Genomic DNA, 19,369 nt, shown 5'->3' on the forward strand with positions numbered 1-19,369 from the left:
TAGCAGCCCCAGGAGGATGCTACTACACTGTTAGATGGAAGAAAAAACTAAAGTACGGGTAGCTTTTGCATTTCCCCAGCCGAGAAGGGGTTTGCTGCCAGAGAGGACAGGCAGCCCAGCAGGCAGGCAGGCAGGCAGGGTGGCAGCGCTGCCAGCTGTGCCCTGTGAGGCTGCAGCACAGGGACTGGGGCTGGCCCAGCCTCACCGGCTGCAGGAATTTTGCACCGCTGCCAACTCCAGACAAATCCCTTTTATTTGCTTGTTCAGGTTTCAACGCTGTAATTGCATCGTCTGAGCCAGCTCTCAAGAGAAAGAGGAAGAAAAGAAAAGAAAAAACAAGGGAAGGAGAGCAGCGTGGCGTCCGAGCCACCAGCCTCGTCGCATCCTGCCTGCTCCTGCCTGGGGATAGGCCAACTCCTTCCTCCCAGGGTCTGGCTCCCTGCCACAGCTCCGGACCTCCCTGGAGCTGGGACTGCGTAATCAGGAGTGGTTTGGTCCACGGGGAGGTTTTGAGTCTCAAAAGTCCTTTAAATGCTGCAGATCTGGGGGGACAAAGCCTGCCTTGAGTGGGAGCTCAGCCCCAGGATGCCCACGGGAAGGGGTCCTGCCACCCTCTCTGGGCATGGAGCAGCACAGCACAGCTCTGGCCTTCTTTCCCACCCTCCCCCAGAATGATGATTTGCTCTACATCACCAGCTCTCGGAGGTAGCTGGGTTTTCTTTAAAAATGGAGCATTTCCAGTGGAAATGGGAGCCTCCCCGTCCTTCCCCAGCCAGGCACAGAGCTGCTCTGCCCCCTCCGCACTGGCAGGGCTGTGGTCACCTGGGTGGAGACCCTGGTGCCACGGGGCACAGGACGCCAGGATGAGGACAGGCAGAGGTGGAATGGGATCCAAACTGATAGGGGTGCAAAGAGCCAGCCTGATGCATCCCCACCACACAGGGGATGCATGCGGGCCCCATCCCCATGTGGGGTGGGAGGGGCAGGACCCACGCCAGAACCAGCTGTGAGCACCAGGATGGGCAGGAGGGCTCCTCAACCCAAGTACTCCCACAACAGACAAGGTAGCATCCACAGTGCTCGCACCCTCCCTCACCCCCAGAATAATCCTTGTGGATACAGGACAGTTGCCGGGTCTGTGTCAGCTTTGACCTATGCGTATATTTTTAACTAACATTAACTGAAATGGCAAAGTAAAGAGCTGCTTGGAAGGGAAAATACAAAGTCGGTCGAAAAAGGCCAAAGTGTTTCTGACCACACGGGTGGCTGGGCCAACGTTGTCCAGGGGAGCAAAGATAGCACTGAAAACCACAAGTGCCTGGTTTCCTCAAATCACTACTTTTCTGGTTAAAAACAAACCAGGAAAGAAGGATGTTTCGGCAGCAAGTTCCCCAGGTCCTGGGGAGAAACCTGGCTGTCCCTGCCTTGGGGGACACAGATTGGCCCTGGGGGTGACACACTGGATGTCACAGCCAGGTCCCAGCCCTCTGCTCTGGCTTCCACAAAATGCTTTGCACAGGGCTGAGATGCCCCTGCCCAGGCCTCCCTCTCCTGGGGGGGTCTGCCTCCACCCCCAGCACCAAGTCCTTGTCACACACAGTGTGGCTGTCCCCGCAGCATCCCACCTGCCACCATGTCCCTGCTCAGTGCCAGAGGACAGGCCCACCCTGCCCCAGGCAGAACTCCCCCAGTCCCAAACCTGTGCCACCAACCAGCCAGTGTCCCCTCCCCAAACACCCCCAGCAAAGGGATGTGTCACCATGTCCCCCACCCCCAAAAAAGAGGCTGCTGTGCCAGGACTGTCCAGAGAAGGAGTTTTGGGCTGAGGGGTGCTTGCTCCAGACATGTCCCCGACCCCCGGGAACAGCCACCGTGGGCAAGGTGATCTCTGCAGCTGGACATCCCGTCTCCAGGCTAGTAATAGTCCTCCTCACTCTCCCCGTAGTCCTCGGGCGTCGTGTGGGGCTTCGGCAGGGAAAAGCCCGTCAGGTTGAGCTGGTCTGAAACAGCAACGCAGGGACAATGTGACATTGCCCCCTCCAGTGCCTGTCCCCTTCCCCACCAGGACCAAAGCCAAACCCAGCACAGCCCTATGCACCGGCAGCTCCCACCATACCGGAGCACCCTGCCCAAACATCCCCTCCCTCGTCTCCTGAGAGCGTGGGGACAAGGACGTGGTGCTTACCCGGCGTGAGGACAGTCAGGCTGGCTAATGCCACCACCTCCCCGACCCTGTTCCTGGCGAAGCAGCGGTAGGTGCCTTCATCCGTCACCCGCACGCCCTGGATCTGGAGCCAGCCCGTCACTTCGTATTTCTGGGGGCCGCCTCTGAACTGCAAGAGGGGGGGATTTCGGTTAGCCCTGGGGTGAGGAAAGCCCTGTGTGGGGCTGGGATGGATGGGAAGGGGGATACAAGCCCAGGGAAACTCTTTGTCCCCCCACATAAGTACCACTCTGGGGGCAGGCGCAGACCCCCTGGATGCTGGTCCCCCTTTTTCCCCACTACCCAGGGGAGGTGGGGGGAATGGGCATCTTCTTGCCCCCGGGAAGGCCTGGGAGGCCTGTTTTGGGCAGGACCCCACAGACGTGCCCCAGACTCCCAGCTGTGCCCCCAGTGCCCCCGTGGTCCCCGAATGGTGGGTGGATGCCAGGGTGGCTGAAGCAAGGGGGCAGCTGTGCTGCAGGCACGCAGCTGGGATGGTTTGGGGGCTCGGGGTCACGCTGGGGAGCAGCACAGGCGGGGATGGGACGAGGCAGGGCGGGAGAAGCAGCCGAGCTGCACAGGCAGACGCAGCATGGGAGGACCAGGACCCTGCAAACTCTGCCGGGGGGCTTCACGAGGGGCACAGCCAGCCCAGGATAGCTCAGAGGAGCCTCGAGTCCTCCATTTCGGCAGGCAGCAAGGTCCCAGGACTGCTCTGGCACCAACCGTGCTATTTTCTGTTTGTCCCCAGCAAGAAATAACCTTTTCCTGACCCAGCTGGGCTGCAGCTGTGTTTGCAGGCTGCTATTATGGTGCGGTGGCTGGGGGCGGAGGACAGCAGAGCCTCCTCCAGCTAGGCAGGGTAGCCCTGCTTGGGGGGAAGGTCCGCAATGGTGCTGGGTCCCAGCTGCTCCCCTGGCCCCCCCCATCCATCCCACCACAGTTTCCTTCCCGCCGGTGCCTGGCTGCAGTGCACGGCCCCTGTGCCTCTGCCCACACCCTCTTAATAGCTGGGTATGCCCAGCTGGGCACTATATTTGGGGCTGGCTGCGGGCAGGATGCTGACCCCTGGGTGTGCCAGCTCTGGGAGGGCAGCCTTGCTCGAAGGGACGGGCAGAAAAGGGCAAGGACTGCCCGCGTCTGCTGGTGGGAGCAGAGGATAACCCAGGCTGGAAGGGGCCTCGGGAGGTCCTCTCCTCCAGCCCTGCCGGTAGGGCTGCGAGTGAAGCCAGCAGGCAGAACAAACTAAAGGCAGGGAGGTGGGAAATTACCTGCTGCAGGGTTCTGCAGGTCCTAAAAAATACTCATAAGTTCAAAAACTACTAGAGAAAATTGCAGGAGAGCGCTATGCTGATGGGTCCTACCACCAAGACACCAGTCCTGGCTCAGCCAGTCCTCACGATGTGCAGGCTCCAGTCACCCCTTCTCATCCCGAGGCTTGGCCACCCCAGAGGATGACTACCCTCAGGTCACACACGAGCTCTGGGAAGGCCTGGGTCACCCTGGGGCTGTGTCCAACACCCTAGGCACACCACTCACCTGGACAGAGATGTGGGGGTCATCTCCAGGCAGCAGCATCTCCATGCCGTCCTTCCTCCACTCGATGGATGCCATGGGGTAAGCAAAGACCTCGCAGCCAAAGATGACGTCCTGCCCGGTGATGTTCCACGTGTCGTAGGGAGGAGAGGTGATCTGGGGCTCTGGGGAGCGGGGACAGGAGAGTAGGATGGGCTCAGAAGAGGTCCCATGGACCCTCAGCAGGTCCCATGGACTCTCCTGGTCTGGTCTCCTCCAGGGTGGCAGCATTTGGCTCATGTAGAGATGCTGGGACCCTCCACATGCCCCTCTCCTCTCCCACCCATAGCAGACCCTCACCTTGCCCCAGGACACTGTCCCTCCTCGCAGCTGGGACTGGGGGCTCCCTCCCCAGCCCCCCATGGCCCATGGGGAGTTGCCATCCCTCCTGGCCTCGCTTTCCCCGCCTGCGCAGTGATGCTCAGGGACACACGGGCAGCCGGTACAGTTCAACAACAGCAACGCTACAAAGCTCTCCTGCGCAATCGAAGCACGCTCCTCCTGCGGGGGAGAAGGCCGAGGGGCACTCATCCAGCCCGGGGCTGGTGCGGATGGACGAGGTGGATGTGCTTCCAGAGAAACGAGGCCTCTGCTCTGGCACTGGGCTCGTGCCAGCAATTAAGGGAGCCGTCAGGTCCCCGACTGTTATATGAAGCCAATACCTCCAGGTCCCACATCCCTTCCCTGGAGGGATGAAGGGAGGACCACTCTTCCTACCCACACCTGCTCCAGGATCTGGCCCATAGCATGAGCCAGAGGTCAAGGGAAGGCCTCCACCTCCAAATATACCTGGGGGAAAAACTCAAGGACATGATGATCTACAGAAAATAAAGTCAACATTGACGCTGCTCAGGCTGTGGTGACAGCTACCTGTGTGGACTAGGCAGGCTGGGGCACAGCCTCCCCACCACTGCCGGGCCCCCCCAGCCTCCCGCTGGGTTTTAAACAGGAGACGGAAACCGTGCAGCCAAGTCAAATCGACCCAGGTTTCTATTTGCAGGAGGCAGCCGCAATTCTCGGGAGCGCCGGGCCAGCGTGAACCCAGCACTGCCGCCAAGAATTCACTAACAATTCCCTGGAACTTCCCCATCTGCTCCAGCAGGATTTACTGCTTCCCTTAAACCCCGCTCCCACTTGGTAAAGCTGCTTCCAGACCTCTCTGGGCTCCAGATCCGCAGGGGCTGCCCTGGAGCAGCAGAGCCGGGGGGACAGGGGAAGAGGGACCCCAGAGGGTGGGTACTCTGTACCCAGCCTCTGGTGCTGCCATGGATGCTGTGGGTTTGCTGCCAGGTGAAACATTTAAACCAGACTCCTTTGCTTGTCCCTTCCCGATAGGTACAAGCCTCCATCCTGTTGCCCGCACAGCCATTCCTGGGGTACTACCTGACTCGCAGGGACCCTCATGGGCCACGGTGAGGTTGGTGTCGGGGTGGGCATGGGCGACCTCCAGGAACCTGCAGATTTGGGCGTAGGTTTTGCCGTCGGAGCCGCAGAGGGCCAGGCGGGAGAGGCAGGCGCACTGGGGCTCTGGCACCTCTCCGCGCCGCAGGTCCCCGGCATCCAGCCGGCACTCCAGGTGCTCCCCGCACTTGCCATAGAAGTGGTTGGTGTTGTCCAGGTCGCAGATTTGTCCCTCCAGGTTGGCACACTCCCAGCAGCAGTCGCAGGCATCCCGCACCGTGCCAGCCAGGCACCCGCGCGGCGCCGGGCACTCCTCCGGCCGGCACTCAGTGCAGCCCTCCCCTTCCTCCAGCAGCCGCTGCCAGCCCCGCTGGAGGTAGTCAGAGGTGCTGGGAAAAGCCTGGCCCAGCTGGAGCAAAGCCCAGTGCAAGGAGAACAAGGAAAGCACGAGGCAAGAGGAGCTCAGGGTCTTGGCTTCAGACATTCTCGCAGCAGCTCCTCTATCCCGGTCCCACCATCACTTGGACAGGGATCTCCGGCACTGCTCTGGCCTCCCTGGCTAGATCCGAGGAGCCATCCTGGCCTGCGAGGAGGGAGAACATGTGTTACCCGTGCAGGGAGCGTCTCCCACCCCTCTGGCTCCCAGCTCGCTTGCCCTGAGCGGCAGCGCTGCATGATATGCAGGGGAGGGTCGGTCCCAGCCCCTCTCACCCCCAGCCCTGCAGCCATGTCTTTCCCACTCTAGGGCTCCCCAACCAGCTCCTGCCCTGAGACGCTAAGCATCCTCCGGTGGGATGGGGCTGCTGACCCCCAGACCCACCAGGTTTCATCCTTCTTCCCTGGCAGCCCAGCAGGCAGAGCACAGCCTGCTCTGACCCCACTATGGCCTGGGGAGCCACAGGGCTGGCAGGTGGCCAGACAGGCTGCTCTACATCCTCATGGCTCAGCCGGCTTGTACCCTGCTCCTTGTCTCCTCTCAGGAAGCCGCTCTCAAGCCAGGTGCCCCTTTCCTTTCCCCATCGCTTTGCAAGAGTCACGAGCCCTGTTTTCCTCCCTCACCATCCAAACAAGCGCAGTGGAGCGGCTGATCCTGCAGATGAGGGGCTCTTTCCGCGCTGGAGGCAGCCAGCCGAGAGGAGCCGAGCCAGGAGGATGCTCCGGATCGCGCCTGGCTTTTGTCCTCCTCCTCTCCCTGCGCCGTAACCCCTTTTTTTAGGCACCACCCGCCTGAGCCGGGGAAGAAACTCGCCTCCAATAAAGCTTTGTGATCCCCTCAGTCATCACACAGGCAACTCAGGCTGAGCACGGGGGAACTCAGCACACAAGTGGGCAGTCAGTGGACTGGCAGCAGGCGCAGTGTGGTCAGCCTGTACCGGCACAGCGGGGTCCCTGTCCCCAAACCCCAAGCCTGTGTTACCCCCCCACCCCTGGTAAGCAGAAAGGCTGATCTGCCCCGGGCTTCCCATCTCTGCTGGGGGGACACGTGGGGTCTCGGAGCCTGTCCCCAGAGGGGGTGATGATGAAAAGAACCCCTTTGTGAAAGCCCCCTGGCCCCCGGTCACACCCTGGTTGCCTTCCCTGAGATGGAGTGAATTTACAGTCCTCTGCCCCAGGGCCACCCAGCATGAGTGAGTGGAGCTGGGGAGGGGACCCAGGCGGCCGGGCTGCCCCCTCCCCTCCTGCTGGGAACAGCACCGAAGGGCAGGCTGCAGCCCCCCCAGCTGCACCCCGCAGACCCCCCACCCCTCCGGGGCTAACGCAGCCCAGAGCTGGGGTGGGGTGATGGGGATGGCCAGGTCGGTGGGTTACACACACGTGCACCCCCCGGATAACAAACTGCGAAGCCTTGACCCGTTTACCGGAGACCACCGAGCCCCCAGGGGTGGAAAAGGGCAGGGGGTCCCGGTGCTGGAGCCCCCCCCCCCCCCCTACCCCGGGCTGTACGGAGCAAGGCTCCAGCCCCCGATGGATGGCCAGGGAAGGGGAGGGATAACTGCAAAGTTGGTCTCTGGCTCCCCAAGTCCGGGGTGCAGGCGCTGGGGTCCTGGTTGAGTCCCGGGAAGGGGCACGGCGTACCCTGGGGCCCCCGGGAGCCACCCCGCCGTAAGCCGCTACTTACCGGAGGTGCCGGTGCCGGTGCCGGGGAGCGGCGGTGTCGGGGGGCCGCGGCGGGCAGGCGCGGGTGCGCAGCGGCCGTGGCGGCGGGGCTGCTGGCCCCGGCTGCTCCGGCACCCGCCGTGATGTCAGCGAAACGTGAGTCCCCCCGCCCCTCTCCGGGCCCGCGGCCCATCCCTGGACCGGGACCCGGGCTGGCGGGCACCCCTTCCCTGCCGGGGTCCCGCCACCCACTGCATCCCTGCACCCTAGCCCCGGGGCTCTGCCGCTCCAGCCCCCTGACACCGTGTGTCGGGACCTGGGCTGATGCTCAGCTCTACCCATGGGGCAGGAGGGGACCGGTGTGGGGGGCAGAGACCAGCTTTGCAGGGGTCCGCGGGGACAAGTGCACGGGAGGGAAAAAGCCAGGGGTGGGCATGACTGGGGAAGCGGGCAAAAGCATCTCTCAACCTGAAATTTGGGTGGGAAACACAGGCTGAAACACTGAACAGCTGCTGTAATTAAACAGGGTGATAATTCCTGGGGGTTTTTTGCACTCACCCCCCCCCCCCGGGAGCCAGGTACGAAGGGGATGTTAGGGTGCAAGCAATGGCATTACCTTGGCTGGAGCAGAGCCGTTGGGAGCAGTGGTGGGGCTGCTCCACGCCACAGCAGTGCAAAACCCACATGCACGGGGCTGCGGCTCCAGAGCCCCCCCAGCAAGCTGCCTTGCTGATCCCTGCCTCAGTTTCCCTGGCTCCGAGGAACAGGGGACCGGGCGTGCCTTTGCAGCACAAACACACTGTGCATTTGCATCTTGCTCCCGCCTCTGTGCCGGGGGATTCCACAGCCCGCTCCCCTCCTCCAGGCAAGGAATTTGTGGGATTTGCTTCCCCAGTGAAGCTCAGGCAAAGCAAAGCCATTGCAGGACCCCTTGGAGGATCTGGTTTCCTTCACCACGCTGCAAAAATCTGCTTTTGCTTTCCAACACCCTCCTGCAAATTCGTTCCGGGCTGCGGGGCTTTCGCTCGGTCACGTTGCAAATCCGGCCGTGGCTAACGATGGAAAATGCGCCAGGCTTCGTCCCCCTTGAATCCGCCTTTGCCGGCCAAACCCCCCCTCCAGCCCTCCGCCGCAGAGGGGGGTTTCCTGCCAGCTCTGCCTTCAGCCTCGCCTCCCGCTCCCCCCTCCATGGCCCCCAGCCCCTTGGCTCAGGGCTGTCTCCCTCCCCAGCTCCCCTCGCCCGGCCCGTCGAGCACGGTCCCAGCATGCCACAAGTTTTTGGGCCTCGCATCCATGAGTCCCTGAGCAGCTGGGGCTGCAGCTGCTTTGGGAGCAGGGAAAAAGTCAGGGGGGCTGAGGTTTTCCTACACACACCCTCAGAGCTGGTTCACAGCCTCAGCAGAGAGGGGACAGGCTATAGGTGACCCAGCCATGGGTGCTGAGCCATGCCCCACTTCCCCGCCTTGGGATGAGGCATCGCCTGTGCATTTGGGCATCTCTGCACCAAGCGCACCCTCGCCTGCCTCTGCCCTACACAGGGGGCAAAGCAGTGAGGCGAGCCTGGCGCCAGATGCCACCTTCAGCCCACATAGCTCCTGGCCGGCACAGAAATAGAGGCAGAGCTTAAATCCCAGGCACCGCTGAAAAGTGGGGCCAGCGATGGTCCCCGGTTACTTGCTTCTCTTGCCCTTGGCAGGGGGGCAAGGCGGGACGGGCCCCGATGCTGCTGTCTTTCCCCACACAAGGACCCCAGCCCTGGCTCCTTCTTCCATGTGCCATGGCCCGGGCGCCTGGTGTGTCGCTGTCCCCATAGGGTTACCATGGGCCTCTGGGTGGCTGGATTCATCCGAACATCACTGCAGCATCTGCCACTTGCAAGGTGGGGAGAGGCCACGTCTCCAGGTGGAGATCCCCTGGCCAGAGGTGAAATCCAGCCACAGATCTGAGCAGGGAAAGCTTCAGCCATGGTGCAACACAGCCCAGCACCTGGAAGCCATGGGCAGCACAGTGCAGCAAGATGGAGCTCAACCCTGGCAGGTAATTAAACCTCCTGCTTAATGAGACTATTGAATGTGCTAATAAATAGTAGCAAGTATGAATGAGGGGTGGAAGATCTAACCTGTGCTTAACAAGGAGCTGTGCTCAATCACACCTCAATTCAATCAGCGCGACCCCCAACTGCACCCGGGGCTTGCAATTCCTGTTTCTGGGAGCAGATTTGGGGGGAAAAGGGTGGTCGCAGCCCTGCGTGGCCTGGCACTGGGGTAAATCACATTCCCGGCTCCCGGCCCATGCTGGCCAGTTATCCCTTCTTTCTCCTCAATTGCCCCAAGCCCAGTGAAGCTCCTGAAATTGGGCTTTGAAGGTGCAGCGAGCCTCAAGCACCAAAGCCCCCTCCTCCCTCCCTGGCAGGCTGCTCCCCATCACCATTTCCCCCGCCTGTGATGGTCCCATTGAAGCCAGGAGTCTGTGGATGCTCCCGGCAGACCCACAGCCATGGCATCCCTCCAGAGCTCTGTCATCAGGATGTGCCCCTGATGGCAGAGTCGTCACAGCCAGTCCGGGGTGCCCCACTGCTCCTGGCCCCACTGACCGCCTCCCCTGGCCCTGGGCTGATCTCATGGACCACCCCACGGGGATCTGGGGCTTCCAGCAGTCGAGGCCAAGGAAAAAACCCACCCTGGAAAAAAAGCTCTGGGCCAAGTGACTCAATGCACGTCATGTCAGGGAGGGTTGGCGGGCGGTGTCGGGGCTGGTGGAGACAGGAATATGCGTTATGTCACGGCAGAAGTAAATGTCACTGGGAGATGCTGGGACAGGGGGTGCTGCCAGCACACTGCCTGGGGCCATGGGGGGTCTCATTCTGATAATAAACCAAATCTCCCTCGTTTCGGCTCAAACCCACTGCTCCTCTCTATTTCCTGCTGTTCAGAGCAGCCTGACACAGCCAGGATCCAGCCAGCCCACCCCAAGGCCACGCAGCTCTCGGGGGTCCTAGCCATGTCCCGGGGGTCCACCACAGGGACAAGGGACGGGCAGCAGGCCGGTCCCTCCCGCCAGCGTGCCAGGCAGGACCCGCGCTGGGAAGCAGCCAGGCTCAGGTTTCTCCAGGCTTTTCCAGAGCAAATTCCTCCCAAGAACAAATCCGTCAGCAAATTCTTGGGGAAATGGTTGCAGCTGTGAGCAGGAGGGACAGGGGGCTCTCAGGCCGGCCCCGAGGAGCGGTGGCCGGGTGGCGAGGGATGCTCCGGTCCCCAGGCTGCCGCGGTGTCCCCGGCCGCAGGCCGGGCTTGGCGGGGCTGGATGCAGCTCGGCTCCTTCCCCGCAGGAATCCCCCCGCTTTCGTTGGGGTTTTTCCATCAGCCCCGTCCAAGAGCAGGTCGTATAATCCGGGGCCAGGAACCAAACGGGCGGCGGGGGCTGCATTCCCGGGGCTGTCCCCGCTCTGCCCGCCGCCCGGCCCCCCCGGCTGACACGGCCATGCCAACTTTGACACCTCGGGGCCGGGTTAGCGCGGTTCCCACCGCCCCGCGACATGCCAGGCTCCCCCCGCACCCCTCACTCCGCGGCAAACAGGAGCACCCCCTAAACGTCCCTACCGCCCCGCACTGAGGGGCTGGCCCGGCAGAGAGGTGCAGGCAGGCGGTGCAGGCAGCAGGCTGCGGGGTCTCTGCTGCCACCTCCAGGGCACTGCTGGCCTCGTCCCCGTCTCCTTGCCGTGACACTCTGAACTTGGGGCCTGCAGATCCTGGAGCAATGCATGGCCACCTCAGTCCCCCCCCATCTCCCTGCACCCCAAAACAACCCCCCTCCCATGAGCCTACCCTGGGGACCCCTACCGCAACGTAGTGTCCTGAGGGGCTTCAGGACCCTCCTGGGGTGTGGGGACCCTCTGCTCAAGCCTGTCCTGGGTGCACAGGGCTGCACAGTCGCCCAGCTGGGGTGGGTGCTCCAGAGGGTGCTGCCAGCTTGGTGGCATGATGCCTGTGCCCGCTGTCCCCTTTGCCACCCTCCCTTTCCCCAGCCTCCAGCAGCACCAGGGGGCTGGGACACAGCCAAGGAAGGTGACCCACTGCCAGCGCCCCGGCACCCCCTGCCACCGGGGACGGGCGCTGGGGAGGGGGAGCCTGCCTGCCCCCCCTGCAAGAGGCTGCCTATTTCCAGGCGTCATTAAAGAGCAATTAGCTGGAAATTAAGCTGAGAACAAGTATTGATTAGCTCATTAAGGCTGGGGGAGCCGGCTGTGGTGGTAGGAATTGCTGCCGCTCGCCCTCATTATGGGCAAGGTTAAAGCTTGCGGTCGGGCAGCTCATTAAAAATGCCAGCGACCAATCGATGTCCCCAGCCCAGCGCCGCCTAGCACCCCTGGCACCCCTGGGGACACCCAGATGCTGCCTTTCGGGGACTGGCCTGTGACCTTTGGGATGAGCCGGCTCGGGAAGGGACCAAGCATCCTTGCTCCCCTGCGTCCACTGCTGCATCCTTGGCTCCCCTGCAGAGGCAGCGGTGTCGCCTTCAGGCTTGTAAACCCCCCAAAACTCACTGGCCGGAGTGAGTTTCTCTCTTCCCCTATCAGAGGACCCATGGGGACAGGTCCCCTCTAGCCCAGTGAAGTCACGGGGTCCGTGGGCTCTCAGTGGTGCTGCCAACTCTGGGAGAGAACAGCCAGCGTGGCTGGTTTGCAGGGCAGCACCCCAGACCTGCTCCCCACCAGAGTTGAGTTTTTCAGGTCTCAGCCTAGCAGTGCCAGCTTGTGCGGGTGAGGGACAAACCAAAGGAGATCTCAGGGATTGGATGAAAGCAGCTGGGGACAGGGGGACCGGCGAAGGGCACCCAGTGGCTTTGTGCGGCCGTGTGCTGCCATGCCACTCTGCCCTGCACCCTGGCTCCACAGCTCTGGGGGCTCTTGGGGTGAGCCCAGACCCTGCCTGGCCATCTGGCCAGACCCAGCCACCCTTAGCCCCGTGTCTCCAGTCTCCTGTCCCCTCCGGTGTCCCTTCCATCCCCATCTCTGCCTCTCGCGGCGGCCAGTAGCTCAGGGCCCGCTCCCAGCCGGTGCACACACGGAGGGTCTGCCCCCACAGGCTGGTGGTGCGGGGGGGGGGGCAGGTGTCATCATTATTTTTGTTTTCTTTGCACTGCCCTGGAAATATATTGTATTCTCAGCTAATCCCGTTCAATTACACCACAATAAAACACATAATAAAAACGTAATTCATTTTTCCCGAGCGCTCCATCTCCCTGTGTCTTGGCAAGCTATTAAAAATTTGTCTTCATTTTTCTGGCAAGAGCCTTGTACCTTTTCATCTTTAATTTATGAGAGCAGAATAGCTACTGACAAGCCCTTATTGCGCAGCGAGGGGCTGCATTATTTATAAGCCGCCAATGGCTGGCTCAGGGGAGATATTTGCAATATGCCGGGGCCGGCAGAAGGAGGGGGACGGATCCCTGATGCGCCTGTCCCAATCCGCTCCCCTACCCTGGGTGAGTGCTGGGTGCAGGTGTCCTCCTGGCTGCCCCTGGAGGGGGAGCCCCCCTGTCCGGCCCCTGCCAGCCACTGCCCGCCAGGGAAGCTACGGCACAGAGTGGCTCGGGGCTGCCTGGCCCTTATCTCGCCAGCTGCTGCATCTGCCCATCTTTGGCTTTGCAGCGACTCTCGCTCCTCCGTCCCAGCTCGGAGCAGGGGCTCTGCGGAGCGTGGCTGCCTCCATCCCTCCTCTCCTTGCATTGATATCCGTCGTTCCTTCGCTCTGCCCTGGCCTGTGAGTGACACAGCCGCTGCCTGCAGGCTTGCCAGGGTCCCGTGACAGCAGCGACGAGCTCTCCGATAGCCGTGCATAGAAAGCGGGATAAAAATATCCTCGCTGGAGAGGCAGGAGCAGGCCTGGGGCCAGGATTGAAGCAGACTGTCCTGTGAGCGGGCTGCAAGAGGGGGTGGGAGCATGGGCAGAGCCGGGGGGGACGCTCCGGTCTCTCCAAACCAGCAGCATCCAGGGCAGCAGCTTAGCCAAGCCCTCTGTGTGGCGGTGAGGTACAAAGCCCTCAGTGCTAAAAAAAGCCCTCCGGACAGCTGGATGAGCTTAACCACAGGCCGAGCCAGCCGGCACCGCTGCAAAGGCAGCGGGCTAGAAAATGGGGAGCAGAATCCGGCCCTGGGGGGCTCAGGGGCACCCCAGCAGCCAACCTGCCCATCCCTCCTGCTCCCATCCTCACCCTGATGGCAGTCCCCTTCCACCGTATACAAATTGGCAAGCAACACGCTTCTCTCTGCTTTTGGTTTTGTATAAACAACCTGCCTTTTATTATTTGGTACATATAGGTACATTATATGTATATCAAAAATAACTAGAGGAAACCACAGTGCACTTAAAGCTATTTGGGACGGTCCACCTGAAAGCAAGCACTCCAGGAGGGGGTACAGTGACCCCTCAGGGGGAGCCCAGCCTTGAACAGAGATGGCATTAAAATGAGAATAAAAAGGGGGAGACTCTGCTGGGATTAAAATGTGCCATTTGCTGTGGGGATGGAAGGAGCAGAAAGCCAGATTAAGTCCCTGGAGCAGCCCAGAGGAGAGCCGAGGGTGAGCTGAGAGCGCACACCCGGGCTGGGAGAGCCCCCCTCGGGTTCGAGCCACTGTGTGCACTTGAAATCACTCACCCCTGTTTTTTTGGGGGTGAAGTTTTCCTCTCCAGGAGCCACTCTGCTATCCCCAGGGGCCAGCCGCCAAACCGCTGGGGAACACAGATGCCTGGCACCACGGGAGATGAGAGTGGGGGCTCGGCACAGAGGGGTTCAACCCTCAATCGCCATGATTGTCCGCTGCCTCCTAAAGCTGGGGAGCACCATTTTCTTCCCCACCCCACATCCCCGCTCGCAAGGTCCCTGGTGCCGCTGCCCATGCTCCCCTGTGCACTGCACGCAGCTACACGCAGGGTGAGCAGGGGAGATGTGCACGGGGGTGCCAGCCAGCAGGTCCCCAGAGTGGGACTGAGCCCAGGCGTGGGGACAGGGTGCGGGGCGGCGCAGTGCCGGGTGGCTGCGGGCATCCCGGGAAGCAGGGCTGAGCACCTGGGACCTACGGACACATGATGGCCAAGGGAAAGCGGCGGAGGCCCCAAAGGGATCCAAGGGGCAAAGCGCAGCGATGCGCTGGCCCGGCGGCTCTGCAGCACGCACCTCAGCTGCCCTGGGCGCCCCGGGCCCCCCCGTTCAGAGCCCTTTGTTGAAGTAGACGGTCTCCAGCTGCGGGTCTTTCTCCCGGATCCGAGCTTGGACTTCAGGCTCCAGGCGGCTCACGGGCATCGAGCTGCCAAGAGGACATGGATACAGATACACAGGCACAGGGGACACCCACCAGTGGCCTCAGGTTGGAAAACCACCTGCTGCCACCCCTTCCCCACCTGCACCCCACGGGGACGTTGTCCCCATGGCCCAGCACAGACCTTTGGGTCTGCACCGCTGCGTGCGCACAGGGACGTGTGTGCACAGTTTCAAGCCTCTGACCGCTCGAAGGAGCAAAAGCATCTCTTAGGAGTCAGAGAGCACAAGGAGCGCACGCACCCCCCGCCTGCACCCCATGCCCTGCCCCACGGGAGCCACACACGAGGCAAGGTGCCCGTCCTTACCTTTTCTGCGGGAAGAGCGCGCAGCACAGCGGGGTGGCGAACACCAAGCTGCAAGGGAAAGACACGGAGGGGAGAAGCTGGGCTGCATAAATCACCTGCTCCCACCCATGGCCTGACCCCAGAGCAGCAAGGAGGCGCCCAGAGCCGTGCCAGGTGCTCAGCCGGGAAAGGGGTAAGGAGATGCCCTCTCCAAGCTCCAGACTCTGCATTCGGCTCCTGAAGTGGGGCAAAGCTTGTCCCCATCAGTGTGGGGGAACACCAACGCTGAGCAGGAGCCTATGGCAGGCTTGAGAGACATCAAGATGGAGCAAAACGGCTCCCGGCCCCAGGACCTCATATCCCATCCCATCTGCCTGGGGGGGCACCAGCCTGGCCGATCCCCAGCATCCCCCCGAGTTGCTCTGGGACGGCTCTCGCCTCCCCTGCCAAGCAGACCCCCCAGCAGCACTGCCCCCCATACCCGGGCTTGGTCTGTGCCCGGGGCGGCAGTGCCCGTCAGCAGAGGGTGACTTACCAGAGTCCCACCAGGCCGACCTGCAGCGGAGCGTTCAAGTACGGGTACCGCTGCCGGGGACAGGGAGAGGCTGCACGTCAGTGGGGCGGACAGGGCGGGAAGGTGTCTGTTCCCTGACAGGGTGCCAGCCCCGCGGGGTGCCAGCACTGTGACAAGCTAGGGGGGTGTCCCCCTGCCCACCCTCCCACCCAGTACCTTCAGGAAAGCTCTCTTCTCCAGCGCGTTCATGATCACAGGGGGGATGGCTGGGGCAGAGGGGAAGGAGATGAACTCCCAGTGCTCACAGCCCCCCGCCAGCCATGGGACCCCATCCCACGCTGCCAGGGTCCGGCTGCAGCCCCCAGAGATGGGTGGAGGAGGGGACACTCACCCATGGCTGGGGCTGCCATGCCAATGCGGGACACCACCACCTGGAAAATGGCCTTCTGGGCTGCAGCCGTGGACTCGCCCAGGCGGTTCCCGTTCTCATCCGTGACGGGGATCCCCAGCTTGAGCTCTCTGCAGGGAGAGTGCGAGTGAGGGGGCCCCAGGGCAGGTGGGCGGGGGGATCAAGGGACAGGGCAGGGACACAACACAGGGGCACGTCTCCAAGGGAGGTTGGCATCCTCCTGTATTTCTCATCCACTGCCTGCATTGTAAGTCGGGGGGGTCCCAGCTGGACCCACATTCACACTTGGGGGGTCCTCAACAGGACTGGATGGGGATGGGGAGTTCACAGCTTAACCGATAACCCCTTGGGATGCAACTGATGTACCCTCAAACCAACCCCCCAGAGTAAGGGATGCCAGCAAGGCCAGGAAAGAAGACCCCTGCAAGCCCAGGGCACTGCTCACCGCGTCCCCACCAGCGCCTGGTGAACCCCGACACGAGCCCGAGCACCCCATCGCAGCCCAGGGGCTCACCTCTGCCTCATCAGTGGGATGTTGATGCAGTTGGCAGCAGCCACGGCCGCGAAAGGCACATACCGGCCGATGATGGCTGGCAAGTGCTGGGGGGGCAAGCAGGGAGCACATCAAGCAGAGGGGTCTGGGGGCAGAGCTGGCTGTCCCCGGGTCTGCCACCATCCCCCTGCAAGACTCTGGTGAGTCCCAGCCCCACCGGGGAAAACCGTTCCCTCCTCCCCTGCAATGCCCAGCCAGTGAAAGCTGCACAGCCCAGGGGGGTCCAGGGGGTCCCACGTCCTCTCCCAGCCCTGGAGGGAGGTTGAGGGGTGAAAGAAGCCTGGAGGGATCCAGCTGGGGATTGAGCAGGGCTGGAGGGAGGCTGGAGGGATCTCTGGAGCCATTGCTGGGGAGAGGGGCTGCCTGGTGTGGGTGCCCCCAGGAAACCCCTTTCTTCCATTTTCTCCCCTGCAATCTCCTGCTTAGCTCAGAGCTCAGGGAGATCTGACAGGGAGGGTCCAGGTGCCCAGGCCAGGTGCCCCGGTGCCCAGTAAGGGCCACCTTACCTTGGTGAGAGATTTGAGCCCCAGTGCTGTGACAACTGCCCCCGTGGTCGCACTCACATAGGCTGTCCCCAGCTGGCTGCAAGAGCAGGAGGTGACACCAATAAGCCAAGGTCCCCCCATCCTACCACCCCCCCAAAGGAGGGGGCAGCACGCCTTTCAATAGCATCAGGACACCTGGGTTCCTCTACCACTAACCCTGACAGCCCCACTGGTGTCCATCTCTGGCTGCACCAGGTCCCCATTGTCCCATTTCACAGCCCCCTGCTATTCAAGAAGCTATTCAAGGCACCCGCCTGGCATTTTGGGGTGCCCCGAGGACCTGGTCAGAGGGATGCTTACCTGGGGGTGATGGGTGCATCCCCGCTGCGGTTGGTGTAGTTGACGATGGCGTTGAAGGACTGGTTGACCCACTGCCAGAACAGCACGGCCGGCGTGGTCCTACCAGAGACAGGAGGGTGCTGGTGGCACCGGGGGATGCCACCCATGCTCCTGTGGCACAGGTGCACTGTGGCGTATGGGACATGTGTCCCCTTCTCACTCCAGGGCCAGGAGGGTGCCTGGGGAGGGGTTCCCCCCACCCTTGGCACCGTCCTAGCCCTGGGGTGAGGAGGGGACAGGTACCTGTAGAAAGTCAACATGCAACCAGTGATGGTCATGTTCATGGGGACCTGGGCGGACATCCGTCCTACAAGGAGCATCTTCTCACCCGTGTCGGGGTGGAAAGCCGAGTCATAGATGTACTTCGCCCGCCAAAGCTGGTCCTCCGTCAGCCCCGGGGGTACAGTGCCTGCTCTGCCAGGTAAGGGTAGCACCCATTGGGAGACCCTCTGCCAGTACCCGTGCCCTACCTGGTCCCCCACCCCAAGTGGGGCAGCTAGGAGATGCCTTAGGGCAATTTGGAGGGCTGGCTTTGGCCAGGGGGGGCCAGCACCGCTCCCGTTTCCACTCCTGGGGTTGGCCCCAAGGCCATATCCTGCCTGGGAGCGGTGCTGGGGGTACCCCCCCCCCCCAGGTACCTGTAGTCCTCCACCACCCGGCGGGCCTCCTCCAGTGTGGCCCCCGAGAGCAGCAGGTTTCGGGGGTCGGTCACCATGAAGAAGTGCTTGGCCCGGCCCTGGAAGGTGCTCTGGTCCCAGCGGGGCTCCCGGATGTTGATTGTGGCAGGGAGGGACGGTGGCATCTTCTGGGGGGGGCAGTTAAGTGGGATGCGGTGCCTTTGTGTCCCCCCTGCCGTATCCCTGCTGGGGCAGCTCTGGAGCTCCCCCAGCCTGGGGGTGACACGGGTGGGGGACTGGGAACTCCTTTGCAATGGAGCCGAGCGGGGACCCCCGAGCCCACCCAGCAGATGGGGCAGCTCCCGGGTGGGGTGACTCCACCACTGCACCCCCCTCACCCTGCAATCTGTCAGCCCCCCAACCCGGCTTACCAGCCACCAGAACAGTTAGGGACCCCCCACCCCAGCAGGGCAACCCGGCCACGGATGGGGGGGTGGGGACCTGCCGCCTCGGGGCTAGCGCTGCTTCCACTCGTGGGGGGGGAAGGAAGGGCACGGGAAGGCGGAAGATCCCCACCCGGCACAGCTCCATTTCCACGCCTGCCCTTCCACGCGAGAAGCGGGGCTCTGCTCCCCCCCCACCCCGGGCCGAGCATCCCTCCCCCCACGCGTGACCCCCCCAGCACAACGACCCGGGCCAGGGGCTCCCCCCGCACTCACGGCTTCCCGGGCAGCGCCCGCCGTGCCCGCGCCGCCGCCGCCGCTCCGCTCCCGCCCGGCGCGCTGACGTCCGGCCTCGTCACGGGGGGGCGGCCCCGCGGCGGGGGGAGCCGGGCGGCGCCGCGCGGGGGGCGGCGGGGGCTACGCGGGACCGGGCCGGCGGCGGGGGGGGCGGTACGTGACAAGCCGCACGCGGCGTCTGCCCCCCCTCGATTGCGCGCGGGGGTGCGCGCGCGGGTGCGCGGGGGTACTTGCGCGTGGGCGCGCGTGCTCACGTGGGTGTGCCCGTGTGTGCTCACGTGGGTGCGCGCGTGTGCGCTCACATGCGTGTCTGTGTCCGTGCGTGTGCGTTCACGTCGGCTTTCGCTCACTCGGGTGCTCGTTTGTGTTTTCACGTGCGTGTTTCTGCGCGTGGCAGTGCAAACAAGGGTGTCCCCGTTTCAGCCGTGTGTATCCGCGGGCTCACGCGGCTTTTGATGCCTGTGCCACGCGTGCGTGTGCTTGTAACGTTGTGCTTACACGTGTCGCGTTGGTGTTCACGCGTGGCACGGCAACTGCGTGCGAGTGTGTGCACGGCAGCGCCTCTGCAGAAGTGGGCATCTGCTTGTGCGTAGGGTGGTGCGGGCACACGGGTGTGCACAGCTGTGCTTGTGTGCGTGAGCAGGGCCGTGTACACGCGTGTGCACCGCTGCGCGTGCAGCGGCGCTCCGTGGGTGTCTGTGAGTGTGCGCACAGGCGGCACGGCTGGGCTTGCAGGCGTGTGCGTGCGCAGGGGTATAAACACGCATGCCGT

At 63.1% G+C, this 19,369-nt stretch overlaps 2 protein-coding genes across 2 annotated transcripts; both read right to left on the reverse strand.

Moving 5' to 3' along the window:
• Nucleotides 1–1,135: 1,135 nt before the first annotated feature.
• Nucleotides 1,136–7,434, reverse strand: KAZALD1 (Kazal type serine peptidase inhibitor domain 1). The gene is made up of 5 exons (XM_075155473.1): nt 7,299–7,434; nt 5,162–5,762; nt 3,743–3,903; nt 2,186–2,333; nt 1,136–2,000 (listed from the first exon to the last, which is right to left on the reverse strand). The coding sequence occupies exons 2-5, from the start codon at nt 5,661–5,663 to the stop codon at nt 1,915–1,917; spliced, it is 897 nt and encodes a 298-aa protein (XP_075011574.1). The 5' UTR covers nt 5,664–5,762; nt 7,299–7,434; the 3' UTR covers nt 1,136–1,914.
• A 6,123-nt stretch (nt 7,435–13,557) lies between these two features.
• On the reverse strand, nt 13,558–18,627 carry SFXN3 (sideroflexin 3). The gene is made up of 11 exons (XM_075154906.1): nt 18,577–18,627; nt 17,879–18,045; nt 17,484–17,654; nt 17,202–17,300; nt 16,863–16,938; nt 16,318–16,403; nt 15,786–15,913; nt 15,611–15,660; nt 15,416–15,465; nt 14,902–14,949; nt 13,558–14,582 (listed from the first exon to the last, which is right to left on the reverse strand). The coding sequence occupies exons 2-11, from the start codon at nt 18,040–18,042 to the stop codon at nt 14,486–14,488; spliced, it is 969 nt and encodes a 322-aa protein (XP_075011007.1). The 5' UTR covers nt 18,043–18,045; nt 18,577–18,627; the 3' UTR covers nt 13,558–14,485.
• Nucleotides 18,628–19,369: the final 742 nt, after the last annotated feature.

Source organism: Calonectris borealis, chromosome 7 (genome assembly GCF_964195595.1).
Source record: "Calonectris borealis chromosome 7, bCalBor7.hap1.2, whole genome shotgun sequence".
NCBI lineage: Eukaryota > Metazoa > Chordata > Aves > Procellariiformes > Procellariidae > Calonectris > Calonectris borealis.

Bases quoted from the DNA above. Each gene is read 5' to 3' on its own strand.
- SFXN3 (XM_075154906.1), bottom strand. From the start codon at position 18,042: ATGCCACCGTCCCTCCCTGCCACAATCAACATCCGGGAGCCCCGCTGG. The intron at 17,655-17,878 runs GTACCTGGGGGG...CTTACCTGGCAG, and splicing joins CGGGTGGTGGAGGACTACAG to AGCAGGCACTGTACCCCCGG. The intron at 15,466-15,610 runs GTACTGGGTGGG...TGTCCCCGGCAG, and splicing joins AGAAGAGAGCTTTCCTGAAG to CGGTACCCGTACTTGAACGC.
- KAZALD1 (XM_075155473.1), bottom strand. From the start codon at position 5,663: ATGTCTGAAGCCAAGACCCTGAGCTCCTCTTGCCTCGTGCTTTCCTTG. The intron at 3,904-5,161 runs GTAGTACCCCAG...CCCGCTCCCCAG, and splicing joins TGAGGGTCCCTGCGAGTCAG to AGCCCCAGATCACCTCTCCT. The intron at 2,334-3,742 runs GTGAGTGGTGTG...CCCCTCTTGCAG, and splicing joins ACCCCCACATCTCTGTCCAG to TTCAGAGGCGGCCCCCAGAA.